Raw genomic sequence first — 17,462 nt, 5'->3', positions numbered from 1 at the left:
TACGTCATTATTTCATTGATGATCAGTTTGGAAGGGTACAAAAAGGCACCAATGATCGGATTGAGACCGGAAGTCGCGTTATGATTCAAAATAAAAGTAGACTACTTTGCTTCGAATTGGGAGCGCTGGTCTCCTATTTCAAATGTAGTACGGAACAGACACAAAGTTGTTGTGATTAGCGCAAATGACGTCGTAAAGTTGCTGCCCCCCCCCCCAAAAAAAATTAATAAATAAATAAATTTTAAAAAAGCAGCGACCTTTTCCGGTGCTGAACCCGGAAGTCATCTGCAAAATGTCTGGCTTGACGTTCTCATCCCCAATTACGGACACAGACCACATCCGAGCCGAAAACGGTCATTAGGGCTTAGATCTTGCTTTTAAGAGTGCAATGATCGGCAACGCGCGCGCGCGTGCTTTAGGAGTGCGATGGATTTGTGTTTCTTCGAATCTAAGCTGAAGTAAAACGACGGCTCGCCCAAACACGCCTCCGTCGTCGACAGCGATCGTCCGTTCCATTTTGATTCCGTGACCGATCCGCAATTTTGGCAGCATGGCGTGGCCGTGCATCAGCAGGGCGTGCTGCATGGCCCGCTTCTGGAACCAGGCGGACAAGGCCGACATCGCGGTGCCTCTGGTGTTCGCCAAGCGCGCGGACGCCGCGGAGATGCAGCGCGTCCGGCCGCAGCCTCCGTCGCGGGCCGGGGTCGCCATAGAAACGCAGCCGCCGCCTCGCAGCGCGTCGGAGGAGCGCGTGTGCAGCTCGGTCACGAGGGAGGACTTTAAACACTGGAGAGTGCGCCCCCAGCCCAGCTGCAAACCCAAGAACGAGTACCGCGGCCCAGAAATACCGTTCGACAGCGAGACCCAGTACCAGAAAGACTACAAGCCTTGGCCCATCCCCAAAAGGCGCGACCACCCGTGGATACCCAAGCCGTCCGCGGACACGTCGCATCGCCACAGCGGCGTGGAGAAAAGCGCCATTGCCGACCAAGTGCAAGAGAAACACCTCACGCGGAGCCACCGGGGGAAGAAGAGGTCGAGGGCGGCGGAAGGCGAAGGGCGCGCGGCCGCCGATGCTGTCAACAGGCAAATTCAGCAGGAGACTTCCGCCGGCACCTCGTACAAGTGAGTACAAAAACCCGCAGGCATTCCCCGAGTCGCACTTGGTCGCGGGGTTCTTGCAGCCTTTTCTGCAATTTGCCGGACAAACTCACCTATATGCTGTTTCGAGAAAATGCAATTACTGTACACGGGGATAGTCACTGCATTCTTCTACCTTGAAACATGAATAGCTCCTCTCCAGCTGCACTGTGCCATCTGGTCCAACAACCATATGGAATGAATCATATACCCCTATATGTATGAGTCGCAGCAATAAATGAAACCATTCAGCCATAGTGCATGTTAGTTCCAATCTCTATTCGTTCTAAAAGGCCAAATGCAGTGCAAATGCAAAAAACACCACACAAACGGACTGAAGAGAAAGTGTGACGCTGAAGAAGACGGCGCAAAAGGAACTCAAGGAGAAGAATAGGAAACAACGCTGAGTCAAAGCCAAGTCAAATCCATCACAAAAAAAACAACAATCCATTTCAAGCTCAATTCTATTGCGTCATATGGAAGGCACTTTAACTTGAATGCCATATTATGCCTCATAATAAGTCACGAGTGGGCGACGTCAGCCCCCCTGAGCCCTTTGTTCATGTTCTCTTTTTTTCAAACAGACAAAGCCTACTCTGTCATCAGCACTGACCAAGAGGGAACTTTTTTTTTTTTTTTTAATCTATTATAAAGTGGAGGGAAAAAATAGCACTTGAAAGTCCTCTTTTTTGTTTGTTTTTTTTTCCCCCTGTGACAAGGAAGCAGGAGCTGCAGGTTCATTGAGTTCAGAAAGAGAGAGTCTTGATTTCCCATGTAGCAATGCAACATCTTTTATTGCAGTGAACCCTCCAACAAAATCCTTTCAGAGGAGACTTTTCGTTCGGAAATGTCTCCCCCCCCCCCCGCGCCCTCTCAAAATCCTCCCCTGTCTTCTGAATGACTTTGTTAGCAGAATGTAGCCCACAGCAGCCGAGTGACTGACTTTTGAAAATGATCCTCTTAAGAGAGCCTGCAAAGCCTTGCTTTCTACTGACAAGCAGTGAACACAGCGATGCAAAAAAAAAAAAAAAAATCGACTTCAGCAAGAGCGAAGTTGGGCACAACACGAGAAACTGTGGGGTATTACCCTTCCCCAGATAGTTTTTCAACTGATTTTTATGGTCTGAAAATGTAATCCTAAAATCTCTACTGATACTCGTTTGTTCCATCAGTTCCTCGTCGGGCCTACTAAAGCTGTTTTATGTAACCCATTTAATCTCATATTAGTGTGTGTGATTACACATAATTCACACTACATATACCCTTGAATGAGTTGCGTAAGATACCGGTCCGAGCCTTCTTGAAATAGCGCGCGTGAAAGGCAACCAATCAAAAGTGCCAAGCGTCACATGCATCATGAGTGAAGGTTACCCGAAAAAAACTCCAAAGTCCGCGGCTCCAACTCCATCATCATTGACCCACCTCTAACGTTTGTTATTGTCAATACTCCAGTCGACATTTATTGTTTGCCGAGAAAATTAGGGAGGGCAAAATCCCTGACGCGCTTCGCACTGCGGGATCATCGAGCTTGTTTATGTGTATCCCACTTTCTAGAATTTACCTGAGGGACACTCTCCAGCAATGTCTTCTGTTCCAACAGACTGGTAGAAAGTGAATAGATGGACACGTTCTAGTGACTTATAGCATCGACTACAACAAATGTTTTCAGCTGCTGACCTGGCTCGTCATGCTCATACTAGTAAACAATAGACGTATGGTTTGATCTTATTTTGCTTGTACATGTAATCGTGACAATGCTTGCTGACCAATAAGTGGTCTTCTAGTACCGCAGCCCATATTGCGCCACGTTCAAGCGGAGTTGCATGCTGGCGTCCTGGCGCGTTTCCACTCCCGTCGGTCGCCAGCGATTGGTTGCAGCGGAGAAGCCTTTCCCCTTGCGCATAAACTGCACCACAGCAGGTCAGCCCGGTCAGCAGCTTTAGTCTCCACAGCAAGAAATATCATCATGACAAGAATAGCTTGCGATGTGTACGAACATCCGCCAAATAACAAACATGCCGTCACATTAGTGAGAGGGGATTTATTTGAAATGAGATTTTTATTTTGAAATAGTAATGAGCCCAATTTAATTTAACCGACTTAACATTATTATTTTTTTTCCTCACAAATGTTCACGCTTTGTAGTTTTAAGTACTTTTTCGAAGCTTTATTTCACACACACACACACAAAAAAAAAGAAGTTTTGTTTAAGCCTGTCCTCTTCATTGAGAACTGTGATTGAATTTCTGGCTTTGGAACGGTAACCACCGCTAAACATTTTCAAAAAGTTCCAAATGCGTATGGGGAAACGGCTGAAGGCTGCACAGCACAGTCGAAAAGTGGGTGTCCAGGATCAAAGGTGAAGAACCAGAGCCTGGCACTATACCCGGGATGAACCAGTGAAGATGTCGTGCCGCTCCTTTGCTTGTCACGGAGGTCACTCAAAGCAGGCTATTATTCGGTGTTTTTGTTCATGTGGGGGAATATGTTTTCCCGTCACAGCGCGTAATCCATCAAACAGGGGACGCAAGAATTAAACTCTGTTGAAGAGCTTATTATCACTGAATAAGATCTGTAACCTCACCTCCTGCTATTGTTGGATAAGTGAGAGGCATCTCAATCTTGGAAAAGCTATTTGATTTGAATTAAGAATAAAAGCATCAAAAGTTGCTTCGAAACAAAGGACATTTTATGAATTATTCCGTTTTTCTGAGATGTTTGGGGGCCTCAGACAATTGCCTGTGTTTTCCCAATCGTCCGTCCGCCCCAGTTAATGGGTAAACAGAAGTTCCGAAACTCCCACAACATAATACATTAGTTATATACAAGTATTTTGGTTGTTGTATTATTTGTTATTATTATTTTAGCATTATTTGTTATTATTATTTTAGCTACCATGGTGATACAAAGCCACTGATGCCCAAAGCACGTGCTTTGATTTTCTGCTCTGTTGCTGGTTAGCGTTGTAAAATGTTCCCCTATCATTATGCAAATGTGGTCCTAAAATCTCAGTTGAGATCTTAATATCATACTATATATTACACAGTATATGTACGAATGTATTCCCAAACCATGTGTATTTGAATAAATATAATGTACTGGTATTATGTATGGAAATAATGTATTTTCATTCATTCAATCATATATTATTGTCTTAGTCACTTGTAAATCCAGTTTAAAAGCTTTCAGGTTCGGCCGTAGCGTATCAATAATGTATCACGAGAGAGCGAAATCTTAAAACATAAACCAAAAGGTTTGGAAATGTGTGTTTGATAGATTATTTATGTATGACAGTGTTTCATGCCAATAAACTTTCGCCCATTTGTGTTTTGTTTACTGTATACAGTACACCCTCCCGTAGTCTCAAGTCCACGCGGAGCTCAGGAACACAGGAATTATTGTTACGCTGAGGCGTGAATAGCATCGACAGAATGTTATTGTACAGGCTGGTGTTCCGCACCGTGGAACCTTCACACGTTCCCAGCCGACACCCTGTGGCGTTATACACCCGTCCTTGGATGCCATTGTACTGTTATCATCTGTTTTTGCGCTGCAGCTTCTTGGTCCGTCCTGGCCCTGAAAGCGAGCCTAAGTCCTGTTATGTCATCACTCGCTGTGTGTAGTAGTTCTCTTTTCAAAAGCCATGTCTCAAGTCATCAGCCTTTGTGCTATGAACAATTTACTTTTCACGTTATGACATGATTTAAGCCCTCTGGCTTGTTTAATAAATTATTCGTTAAAAGTGTGGGCATATTTGTGCTCAAGGAGTCAATGGAATAGAAATCTGTGCAAACCAACCAACTGGGAATTGAAGTCAAAGGTATCACCTAATAGTTGAGATTAATTACTTAAATTAAATGCACAGCTTTTGTTTGATTAATTTGAGAAAGACGTGTCAGCTGACGACCTATTTTAACGACCCAAATGCAAAAAGGAATTGTAACCTTGTAAACAATCGCAGGCCCCCAAATGTATTTGCATGGAGGCTGTGATTTTTTTCCATCTAGAATGTTCTATTAATATGACACTGGCTGCCTTTAAAGGTAGTTCAACATATACACTACACGCAATTTAAATCTGTACATACACTCTTTTCTTGTAATACAGTATTGCACTAATTGGCCTGCAAAGAATGGGACAAACATATACTTTTTAAACACTTGTCCTTCTGCAAAACATCTTTAATTAAAATGTTTCAGCTGTGTGTTGGTTATTGTTCCCAATGCAACTTCATTATAACATTCAGCCAGCTCTTAACCTGCGAGAAATGTATTCTCGGCTACAAATAGAACGTTTCACACAGTCTCCAAAGTATTTATTGATTTTGTTGTCCTTTTTTCCTTCTTCTAACGATGCAGCAGGACATTAGCCAAGTATTGACGGCTTTGCCCTGTGCTTCAAGCTGCTGCCTAATGTAACTCTTCCCTTTATTTACAGTGGCCAAGGACATTTAAATGTGCCTCACTGTTGTTTACAGTGTGTGTTCATGACTCTGCTGGAGCCAAAGGGGAAGACTGATATTTGTCGTCAGATTAGTCTGACGCAGTGGTGGAAACAAAGCTCAAATACTGTACTTTTGTTTTTGTTTTTCTAAAGGCGACTTGCTGATGAGTGGTTCAATGCAAAAGGATTTTCGCACATTTGTCACTATATTGAGATTTTCTTTCAAGGTGTGTCTGAATATTGGACGTGTATCAGATAGTAGACGTCAAGTAATTTTATAGCAGCGTGCATGCATCATTGACATTGTTGCGCTCAAAGCACTCAGTGAACATGCAGGAAAACTAAAGTAGTAAAGACATGCATGTTTGATTATTATCAGTGTTTCGCCAGCTGTAATGACGTCTGAAGGTGACCATGAGGTTGCCCAGAAACCAGAAAGCCTCTGAGAGTATTTGTTTCCCCTTTTGACTTTGTGCCAACTCTAGCAACGTATTACTGGTTCATATTTAACATGCAATGATAGCAATCAATCAAATATTGTATTGGATAAATTCAGTGGTCCTGGTTGAATGCTTTTGGTGTTTTCCAAACTTTGAAATCCATTTGGAGCATTCTGAAACAAATTCTATGCATTTAGCTAGACCTGCAAATTCTACAAACATACCTTTTGTCATGTTGAAACATTGACTCAGTCAGAGCATGTTCAACAATAATTGACTCGATCCCGTTGTTGATTATTTAATATTTGTATCTTTTACAAGTTAGTCTGTGTGCACATTCAAAAAGACGACTTCAAAATAACACTCGAGCACTAAGCATAAATTACATGCAAAAGCCTGGGCATATAGTGTCCACATACTGTAATACCCCACTTACAGTACCATCATATCTCGTGTATAATGCCCCCCCATGTATAATACGCACCCCCAAAGTTGACCTCAAACTTCTGGAAAACCCTTCTACCGATGTATAATGCATTGTTACAACGCATGATTTTGCTTCTACCCATATGATCAAAACATGTAGTAGTATCTGTATTTGGTTGTTGTTGTTTTTTTCAAACAATTATTCTAAAGTAAAGCACTGGGTTTGAACACTTAATCCTTATTTTTAGCTCTTATTTTGAAATTCACAGCTCTACTTTTATTTTGTAAATTAGAAAACACACAGTTGTGCTCATATGTTTGATTACCCAGGCAGAATTTGTAAGATGGGTACAGTTCTTTAAAGAAAACATGAAGGACCAGGCGTAACACATTTAATTTTATTTGAATGGGATTCAAATGAAACGGTCAAGCATTTCATAAAAGCATTATCTTTAAACAAAACATAACCATAAAGACATTAATGATGGTTGTTGTTCAGTCATATTTAAAAAAAAAAAAATATTTTCACAAATTCTGCCAGGGTACGTAAACTTATGAGCACAACTACATATATGCATATACGTACCCCTGTTATATCGGAATGAAAGTGTAGCTACACTTTTTTTTTATAATCACTAGGTGGCGGTGGCATTTTGGAATGAAAGTGTGCAGTTTTTTCATAACCACTAGATGGTGGCATACATTTATAAAATGTGTAAGTCTTTTCACTTTGCTCCTATACCTATGTATAATGCGCACTATTGACTTTTGACAAGGTATTTGCGGTTTGCTAGTCACGAATTCATCTAATTAAATTACATTTCAATAAACTTTTATGTATGTAGCACGAAATAAAAACCGAAGTTCTCTTAGGGCATCTCTTAATTAATACGTAATGTTAGATGAGTTAAAAAATCATTTCAAACTGTTTTGAGATCATAGTTTGAGGTATATTTACATTTTAAACTAGTATTATAGGCAATGATAAACATGGTGGTGCGTCCATTACTTGCACACTTCCTCCACAGATCATTGCACTTGATATCAAAAATTGGAATGGGCACCTTTTCCTGTACGACGAGATAAGCACCGACTGACAAAGTCTTGAAAGGCAACATGCAACCATACATACTTACACACACCATACTTTGCTCCCATCTGCTTGACTTTATTAAACTGGTCTCATAATAAAACAGAAGATTGTATTTAAAGAGTTATTTATAACTCGTCACCAATGTGGTCTACATCACACTGCATAGCTCTGCACTTCGGCCCAGTGTACCCTCAACTATTTGCTTTCAACCAAAGGGAATAAACTCAATTACAGCTTGACACAAGACATTGACACGGCATAGAATATTGTCTGCACACAATAAAATGGAAAGGCCAGATCTTTTTTTGTTCATCTGGCCTTTATTACATTTTGGAAACAAGCTCTTTCCTCACCCTCACAATGACCACGTGGCTTTTCTTCCCACAGAACCGAATTTAAGGCTTATAGAGATGTGAAGCCTGCCCAGATGATCCGGGCCAAGTCCCAGTACCTACCTCCGGACGAGAAGACCCGGTTGGAAACCAGCTATAGTGCAACATTCAAGGGACAAGCCCCGCTGCAGCCCACTGACAATAAAGCCCAGGAGAGGAGGAGGATACGCAGTTTGTACAGCGAGCCTTACATCGACCCCATTAAACAGGTGAGCGCTGAACTACTGATTGAACTGTACAATGTTTGTTTTACAATGACCTTCAGAAATTGCCCGTGAATGCTGAGACAAAATACAAAAGAAAGAAAAATAAAAAAGCATTGGTACAGTTTACTAGTTGTTGTTGAGATATATTTACAGGACAACAGCAACAGTTTGCGGGCATTGACATGCTAACTTGGCACTTGAGGTATGTGAGCGTTTCCCTCACAGTTCTGAACTTGGGATTTGAAGACATTGTTTCATGCTACCCAAGAAATACGGCGAACTCCCTCATGTTCTCTGTTCGGCATTCGCAAATTTACCAATACGCAGATTTATTTGTTTGTTTGTTTGTTTGTTTTTTAACCAATCCTCTAGTCACGAAAAAACTCACTTATCAGTTGTTGTTTTTTTTTTTTGTGCTCAATAAAATGAAATAAAAGTATACTTTGGTGCCGTCTTTTGGCATCGTGGTGCCAGGGAAATTTACCACCATCTTGTGGCATTTTTGATGCCAAAGAACTGTGTTGAAGTGAGTTGAGGGGCTTCATTTCGACAAAAGTGCTGCTCTGCCTCCATCTTTGGGCATCAATAGGCAGTTATAAACCTTTTTAGGGGGATGTCACAATTTGCGGCTGGACTCTGAATATCGGGGGTTCACCGGAGTGCCTCAGCAGAGGCCTCACTATCTGGCTAGCTGCTGGATCTACTTCTTTTGCCGGCTTACTCATTTAGAGAGTCACCAGTTGCCTCTGTTAGGTGCCGGCACCCAGTCTCAGCATTCACACGACTGTTAAAACTGAAACTGAAGCATTTCAGCTCATGTCCGCTTCCAACATCCTCAGGTGGACAGGTCTACTGTCCCTCGCACTAAAGCCAAAAAGCCCGGGGCCGTAGCAGCCGGCCAGGGCAAGGTAGTGAAGAAAGCCAAAGAGCAGAGCACCGCACTGAGGGGTTCCAGAAAGATGACCTCGGAGAACCAGCCCGTGAGCCGGCCAGCATTGGGGGACAAGGAGAAAAGTAAAGAGATGAACAACAAACTGGCTGAAGCAAAAGAGTAAAAACCATTTAGCACCTTTCATATCTTATGTTTTGGGGGGGAAAGTAAACACAGAGGCTGCAAAATAGTTTTTTCTCTTCTGTCGCTGTCCTCTTTTTTTTCTATTTTTTTTTTGCTTCTGCTTTGCTCCCATTTGCTTCACATTTGTACAATATTAAAATAAGATGAGGTCATCTTTCCATTGTTGAATTTCAATTGCTCCTGTCACAAGTGGGCATGAGTGTTTTTTTTCGTTCTTTTCTTCCTCCGCTACTTGATGCCACCCCCACTCTGATCGCCTCCATTTCCTGGTTGCTATGGCGACAGGCTGCCTGCCTCGCCAATGCAATGGCTAACGCTTGCATCTGGCATTTGGCTTGATCAACTGAGCAGATCCTTGTACTGAGTTTATCAAAGATGAGCAATGATTGGAACTACTGAATAGAAACAACGATGAGAGCTGAGCATCTTTGATAAATGTCCTGCTTGGTTAATCATTAAGTCTCTGATCCACGTCTTGTTTTTTTTTTGTACCTGCTATTTTATCGTTGCTGCCATTTGTGTGTTCATGCTTTAGGTATGACTGTATGCACGATCATAATTCTTTGTGACTTGGAGCCCAGGTTTCTCTAAATCTGTCTTTTAATGAGCAAGTACAGTTGTTTGGATCCCTTGGAGCATTTACCTCCTACATACTCACATGGCTATTTTAGTTTAGCTTAGTTCAATATTATTATTATTATTTATTTATGAATTTTTTTTTTACCAAGTTTGCTGCCGGCAGACAATCTGAATCACTTATTACGCATCCAACGTTATGCACACGCATAAATATTATCTCTGAAGGTCCCCATGGCATTTAAAATGAGCATAGCATCATCACGCTGGAGGTTCTGGCAGGGAAGAGTTTAGGTGAAGCGAAAAAATGTATTGAGCGTTTGGAGTCACACAAAATGCAAAGTTTTCGGCCTCAGTTGTCGTTATTAGCGAGACTGATCCTTCAGTAAAACTACACAGTCCGTATGGAATACTGGCTTTTTCATACATACTCAGGCCATGCTGTATATAACCGACGTGATTAGACCGCCATGACAGCTCACGATGGCAACATTATAATATTCATATTTTGATTTTGTACGGTTAGCTTTTGCTCATAATGGCACCATTATTTTCAGTTCTTTGTTGCCCACGTTGTCTTGTTAGAATTTGATGTGTATGCAAGTATGTTGATTTTCACGATCATTTAGTGTTGTCAGGCAAGTTTAATATGGTGATTGCAGAGTTCATTGTGTTTAAGCGGTATATGGTGAAGCAAACTAATTCCTAAAATGTAAAGCCTTGACGTTTTATTTTATTTTAATTTTTTTTTAATGTGGTTTGTCTTCATGTAATGTGTTGGATAAAGAAGGCAATATAAGTAAGCTGTTTTGCAAAAATGTAAATGTAACCCATTCTTTTATGCATTTAACCTATGTTAGCTATTCTAGAACCATCTTTCACACTACACATGCTTTCCATCCAGCTACATATACAGTGGAACCTCTAAACGTCTCATTGAGGCTAATCTGCAAACGATTTACAATTCATTTTCCAACATAAAAAAAAAAAAAAATGGAAATACCATTGCTAACATTCATACACCTTTAACCACTTTTAAAATTAAAAAAGAATAAAACATTTTCTCAAGCTCAACTGAAAGAGGAACTCCACCCCAAATGTTTTCAAGCAAGTATACACTGTATGTGCCAGCACTTGTCAAAACACAGTACTCTGATTAATATTGCGTTTGTAAACCAAACATTCAACAGAATGTTCAATCAACTTAAGGAGGGCGCCATGTTGAGCGAAATCATCATCCGCCGCAGACCTTAAGTGATGTTGAAACGACAGTTGCGTGTTGCTTGCTAATGCCCGATTTGTTCAAAATGGATCGGTAAGGAACTGTGGCGAGCCTCCCGAGCGCTCGCAATCGCCAATCGCAGGGCACATAGAAACGAACAACCATTCGCACTCACATTCACACCTACGGGCAATTTTGTGTCTTCAGTCAACCTAGCATGCATGTTTTTGGGATGTGGGAGGAAACCGGAGTGCCCGGAGAAAACCCACGCAGGCACGGGGAGAACATGCGAACTCCGCACAAACGGGGCCGGATTTCAACCCCGATTTGAGGCAGATGTGCCAACGAGTCGGCCACTATTATTATTATTATTATTATTACTAGTACTGTACTGCTTTCCCACTTTTGCGAATTTGACCATCTTTACCATCTCTGCTACCTTTCTGTGGTGGCATAATGGTAAAAAAAACAAAAACAAAGAGCCAATTACACCCTTCAGAAGTCTCATCAAATTTACCGAGGTCTTGTGTGTATTTTTCCTGGCATTCCACTTTAGAGCTTCCACTGTATACACAGACATACAACTATAGTATCATATAAGCACACTGTATTTGTGACTATTTGTTTCTTTACCTTTAGTCTGAGATTATAAATGCACTGTCACGGTTCAAATCCCTCGGTGGCCCCTTTATACACGCGCATACTTTACATCCTTTCCTTTATCCGCCGTGCAACCATCACCGACGCATGACCCGTGGGAGCTGAAGGCCGGACCCATTTTTGCATTTTGCAGCCTTTGGTTAGGGGTGTTCCTTTGTCACATAAGACGGGGGAGGGGGCCACGTCATGAAAACAGTGCTTGGCACGCCACACACCCGGTGCTATCTTTGTGGTTATTAGGTGAAAAAGATTAGACAGTATGGTAAAGGAAGTTATGTATTGACAAAAATAAATTGACTGTGACGTACTTGTGTTTCTGCTTGCTTATATTTAAAGAAACATTACAAATAAATGCCCCCCAAAAAAGCAAAATAAAAGGTGTCTTCTGGCTTTTTTTGTTTGTAGTAAAGCATTAGTGGTTGCAGGTATCTGTCAGTATTTTTCCTCTCCCATTCTTTGTCGAACAAAACATGAAAATCCACATAGAAGAGAACTTGCTTATACAAGATTGCACCGCATTCTGGCATGACCGCTGGCATTCTTTCCATGATGCATGTTGCCCTCATGAGAAAAATATATAATTTCCTTGCATCATCTCTCTAATTTAGATGCATCTCAATAAATTTGTGGAAAACTTCCAAACCCTAATTCCAATGACGCGCTCAATAGCACTCAATAAGCGTTTGGGAACTGAGGACACTATTACTACTAATTGTTGAAGCTTTGGAGGTGGAATTCTTTCCCATTGTTGCTTGATGTACAACTTCAGGTGTTCAACACTCCGGGGTCGCCGTTGATCTTCGTGATGGGAGACAGGTCTGGACTGCCGACAGGCAAGTCTAGCAGTCACACTCGTTTACCACGAAGCCACGCCATTTTAACACATACGCAATGTTGGCTTGGCATTGTCTTTCTGAAATAAGCAAGGATGATGTTGCTTGGATGGCAGCGTATTTTGCTCCAAAACCTGTATGTACCTTTTAGGATGAATGGTGCCTCCACAGATGCAAGTGCAAGTGCAACTTACCCACGCCACGGGCACTAAATACGCCCACACCATCACAGATGCTGGCTTTGAACTTTGCGCTAATAACAATGGCGATGGTCCTTTTTGTCTTTAGCCTGCAGGACATGACGTCCATGATGTAAAAAAAAAAACAAACAAAAAACAAGGTGAAATGTGGACTTGTCAGACCACAGCACACTTTTCCACTTTGCGTCAGTCCATCTCAGATGAGCTCCGCCCCAGAGAAGCCGGCGGCGTTTCTGGGTGTTGCTGATATACGACTTTCACTTTGCATGGTAGAGTTTTAGCTTGCATTTGTAGACGTACCGATGAACTGTGATAACTGACAACGGTTGTCTTAAGCGTTCCTGAGCCCATGTGGCAATATCCTTTCCACAATGATGTTGGTTTTTAATGCAGTGCCACCTGAGGGATTGAAGGTTATGAGCATTCAATGTTGATTTTCGGCCTTGCCGCTTACGTGCAGAGATTTCTCCAGATTCTCTGAATCTTTTGATTGATTACGGACCCTAGATGATGAAATTCCTAAGTTCATTGCAATTAGCCGCTGCGAAACATTGTTTTTAAACTGTTGGACTATATTATCTTATGCAGTTGTTTACAACGTGGTGAACTTCACCCATCCTTGCTTGTAAACAACTGAAGAAAAACAACAACATTCATCAGTTTGAACATGAAATAGCTTGTCCTTGCAGTGTATCCATTTGAATTTAGGTTGAAAAGGATTTCGAAATCATGTTATTCTCTTTTTATTTACTTTTTATGCAACATGTTAGCTACGTTGGAAATGGGGTTTGTAATTTATTCCAGTGGTTGAATTCAAAAAGTGTCATGTTACCGAGTATAGATTCACTACACACAGGATGAAATATTTGATTTGTTATAATTGTGGTGACTATAGCTTATACCTAATGGAAACCAAAATTCCATAAGAAACAATCCAAAATGTATTTATTTGTAATATTATATAGAAATTTGGTAAGAATTGGCCCCCCTGAAAAGAATGTTCTTGATGTTTAATGCATCTGTATACTGTGTTGCACTTTTTGAATTGAACTACTAAAATGAAGGAACCTTTCTAGAAAATTCTAATTTGTTGAGATGATTACCTGCATGCTCCCAGAGATCATGTGGCTTGACAGCAAAAGGCATGTCAAAGAGTGTCTGGAAAATGTATTCCAGAATAAGATGTGCTTGTTTGGACGTCTTCCTCCTGCTTAATGTCCTGAAATACAAAACAAATATGTATTCTTTCTCACACTGCTGTCATGTGTATTTGGGGGATGTCAACGTTTGGATGACGAAGTTGTCATTTGCTAATGAGCGACATTTTGATTCATTTGAAGGGTTGTGCTAAAACAACAAAACTACATACAGCTCTGCCAGCCAATCCGAGATATTGGCTGGGTGCAGACTCTAAAGCAACACCTCTGGGGCTGTGCGCTACCCAATCCCAGGTAACCCGAAAAGAATCACTTCGAAGACGCCGGCCGCAGACAAATGGCACTTCATTCTCATTCATGACCATAAGAGATTTAGTGATTGATTTGTGTATCTTGTATTGGTTTTTACAGTGGCACGGTTTTATTTAACTGGCGAACCACCACCGCAACACTTTAGTTATGTATTTCTCTTCCATATGGACACCAGGGGTCGCCTGCTGTCACCTTCTGCATGTAAGCTTGCTTCCATGGAGCCCTGCTTCAATCTACTGGAATGTTTTCCACTATAATTGCATGTGAAATGTTTAATAAGCCCCACCAGGAGAAGGGGGCCGGGGCGGGATTGAAGTCACTTTGGACCTGATTTGAGGTTTCTCATCCTCATGTAATCACATCACTCCAGTGGATATAGAAAGTGAACACTCCCCTGTTAAAATATTACTTGTTTACTTATTTGTTTGTGTGCGCCCAAGTTCTATGTGGGGTGAGCTCAAGAATGTGGAGAAACAAGTTCTGCCATGATGACAGACTCTTACCCAAAAAGACTTGTAATCATACTCGATGTCCTTTTTAGAATTATTGCTGTATTTTAATATCGGTTGTTATGGTGGTACTTCGAGAGCCAAGTACCTTTTTTTGTAATTGGTGTAAAAGGTTTGAGAACCACTGAATGAAACTATCAAAATACACTTCATGTACACACGAGTGGCGGACCTTGGATTATGCGACATAACCTAAATCTGCACGTAAATCACTAACCTAGACTAACGCAGTAGTAAAGTATGAAAACCACAACGTCCGACTGAGGACCGGGGGGTAACTAGCATGGCATTTTGGTCCAATTTCTATTTCTAATACATAGTTTCAATTGAATTCTAAAGCTAATAGCTCCCACTGTTTTGGGATGCCTTTTACCATGCTTTCTATATCCACGGCATATGCACAGGCGTCGGTTGTTGTTGTTTGTTGTTGTTGTTGTTCTCAAGCATGCCCTCACTGTTTTTTTTTGTCAGACCTGCAATCGAAAACTTTACGCAGAATATTTGTGGCGTGTTAGCTGGGATGCGCTCTCAGCAGGGGTAAGTCCGGACGAGCTTGCAGAGAGCGGTCGTTCGGACTTGGACGTGTCAGTGGTCAGTCCATTTTGCCTCTTGCTGATCATTCAATTCCTTTACATTTGATTTGGATGTGGAATGTAATTTCAATCATGTCAGAACACCCCGAGACCCTCGTTACACTGGCCCCGTTTTGAACCGTTCGCATCAAACGCAATGCTACCCCAATGCTAAATTGGAGACCGCGCTCATTTTCTTCTCCACAAACCTTCATTTTCGCCACTCAGTGTTTGTGCGACTTGCTTAATAAATGTCAAGATCTCCTAAAATGAGCGGTCGCAGGGTGCTTCGACTCAGCCAAGAGACTTTGTTGTTTTCCTGAGACAAGTGTTTCAACGTGTCTTTGTTGTTTTCTTTCTCCTTCTTGACATTCTAACCATGTGCTGCCTCCTAGAGATGCTCAGGACGAGTTTGTCCGAGCCGGTCATCATCATTCCCAGGGTGCTGCTGGAGGAGAACCACAACCACTACTGGGAAGACCTGAACACCGACGAAGCAGCGGAGTCGTGCGATTTGCCCTCGATTTGAATCAGACTGAGTAGTACTGTGAAAATTACACACACAACACAAAGACCCATTTTGGAAAATGCATGTCTGAAATTGTTTTTGGGTCTAAAACTTATAGCTGTTCGACCTGTGGCATTATTGAATAGGTGCTATATATATTTTTTTTTTTTCCTTGTTTTATGCATTGTATTTTAATTGTTTTATGAACAATAATACAAGAAAACCACACCATGAAGTGCTAATATCACATCTAAAGCAACCTGTATGCAGTTATAGTTTAAATAAAAGATCGACACTCGCAGATTGAAGTATTGTTTCACAACGTATGTTGTGGCGAGTCATTTCGAAGGAGAAAAAAACAAAAAAGAAACTTTCACGTAATAGTAATGTTAAAACATGAAGTTCACGGCAGGCCAATGAGCTCTTGTGTGTTGTCAGCAACGTGACAAATGAAGCCATGTTTATACATCGGAATCTTCTTGGAATGAATTTTTCAATGAAACACTTTCGATGGGGAGTTAATAGGAATTAACTGGAACATTTGGGTTGGTTATGAACCGTATCAGATGGCATTGGACTATTGGGCATAAAGATTGAAAACAGATTTTGGCATCAATTCATTCATAGTATCTAAATAGTACAGTCATTGATGTTCAAATATAATTGCTGAATAAAATACCGGTTTTATTTTATCCACCGGCGTGCGTGGGATTGCTGGGAGGACAATTTTGGAAATGTCTTATTCTATGTATTTGTAATTGTTACAATTCACTTCCTGACAGGGGCGGCGGAACGACTTTTAAAGTGAGGGGGCACAGCACTCTTGGGGCACAGAATTGATCCTTTTCCTTCCCAAATTTGAGCTGGCTGCGGGGGCTTCTATGAGAAGCCAGAAATGAATAAAACATAACATTCAAACACTGAAACAATTTTTTTCTCTTCCAAGAATGGAAGTAAACAACTAGAATTGAACACCTTAATCTTGAAATCATGTGATCACAACAATACTTATATTTTAGCTTTAGAAATATAATTTCGGTTAAACAGCTTCGACATACTAATCTATTAACCATTAAAAAATACATATTTGGGGTAATTACCAATGCTGTTAATGTACAGCATTTGTGGCGATAAACTTTACATTGGGTAGTGGTCTCAAGGGTTTGTTGTATTTATTTAATTTGTTTTATTTTAAAAGTGCTGTTTCTTCATAAAAAAAAAAGAATAATAATAATAAATAAAAATGATTTCATGATTACAAAGTGCTGCCTTCATCGCCGCGAATGCGCAATGTTTATCCAGTATGTGCGGACGTTTTAAGGAATTGTTATTATCGTGCAAGCAAGACGTTGACCTCTTGACCTGACAGGATCGTCGGAGGGTGGATGTCTGTCGTAATAGGCAAGTGTGCTTGCTCTATGCTCACAAATTATTTAAAACTCAAAGAGCTGGGCTAAATGTGTGTGTGGGGGGGGGGGGGGGGGGGGGGGGGTGTCACACAATAGACTACACTTACTATTCATTGACATCTGATCATGTGTTATTTGTTTTATTTTAATGTTATTCTTTATCATTTTGATCGTCACAGCTTACAGCGAAGGAAAGACTCAAATTCAGCATCTGAAGAAATTAGGTGACAGAAGAAACAATCAAAAGGATTTTAACATAGAAATTAGGAATTGATTTTCTCATGTCTTT

The 17,462-nt window shown here is 41.2% G+C and overlaps 1 protein-coding gene across 1 annotated transcript; it reads left to right on the top strand.

The window, feature by feature from the left end:
• The first annotated feature begins 298 nt into the window (after positions 1–298).
• map6a (microtubule-associated protein 6a) lies at positions 299–12,890 on the top strand. Its single transcript, XM_061703298.1, has 4 exons — positions 299–1,125; positions 7,930–8,143; positions 8,980–9,191; positions 12,443–12,890. The coding sequence occupies exons 1-4, from the start codon at positions 551–553 to the stop codon at positions 12,468–12,470; spliced, it is 1,029 nt and encodes a 342-aa protein (XP_061559282.1). The 5' UTR covers positions 299–550; the 3' UTR covers positions 12,471–12,890.
• The last annotated feature ends 4,572 nt before the right edge of the window (positions 12,891–17,462 follow it).

Source organism: Phycodurus eques, chromosome 17 (genome assembly GCF_024500275.1).
Source record: "Phycodurus eques isolate BA_2022a chromosome 17, UOR_Pequ_1.1, whole genome shotgun sequence".
Lineage (NCBI taxonomy): Eukaryota > Metazoa > Chordata > Actinopteri > Syngnathiformes > Syngnathidae > Phycodurus > Phycodurus eques.
Note: the sequence above shows the minus strand (reverse complement) of the source record. Positions and strands in the feature narration are given on the sequence as shown.

Bases quoted from the DNA above. Each gene is read 5' to 3' on its own strand.
- map6a (XM_061703298.1), top strand. From the start codon at position 551: ATGGCGTGGCCGTGCATCAGCAGGGCGTGCTGCATGGCCCGCTTCTGG. The intron at 1,126-7,929 runs GTGAGTACAAAA...TTCTTCCCACAG, and splicing joins TCCGCCGGCACCTCGTACAA to AACCGAATTTAAGGCTTATA. The intron at 8,144-8,979 runs GTGAGCGCTGAA...CAACATCCTCAG, and splicing joins ACATCGACCCCATTAAACAG to GTGGACAGGTCTACTGTCCC.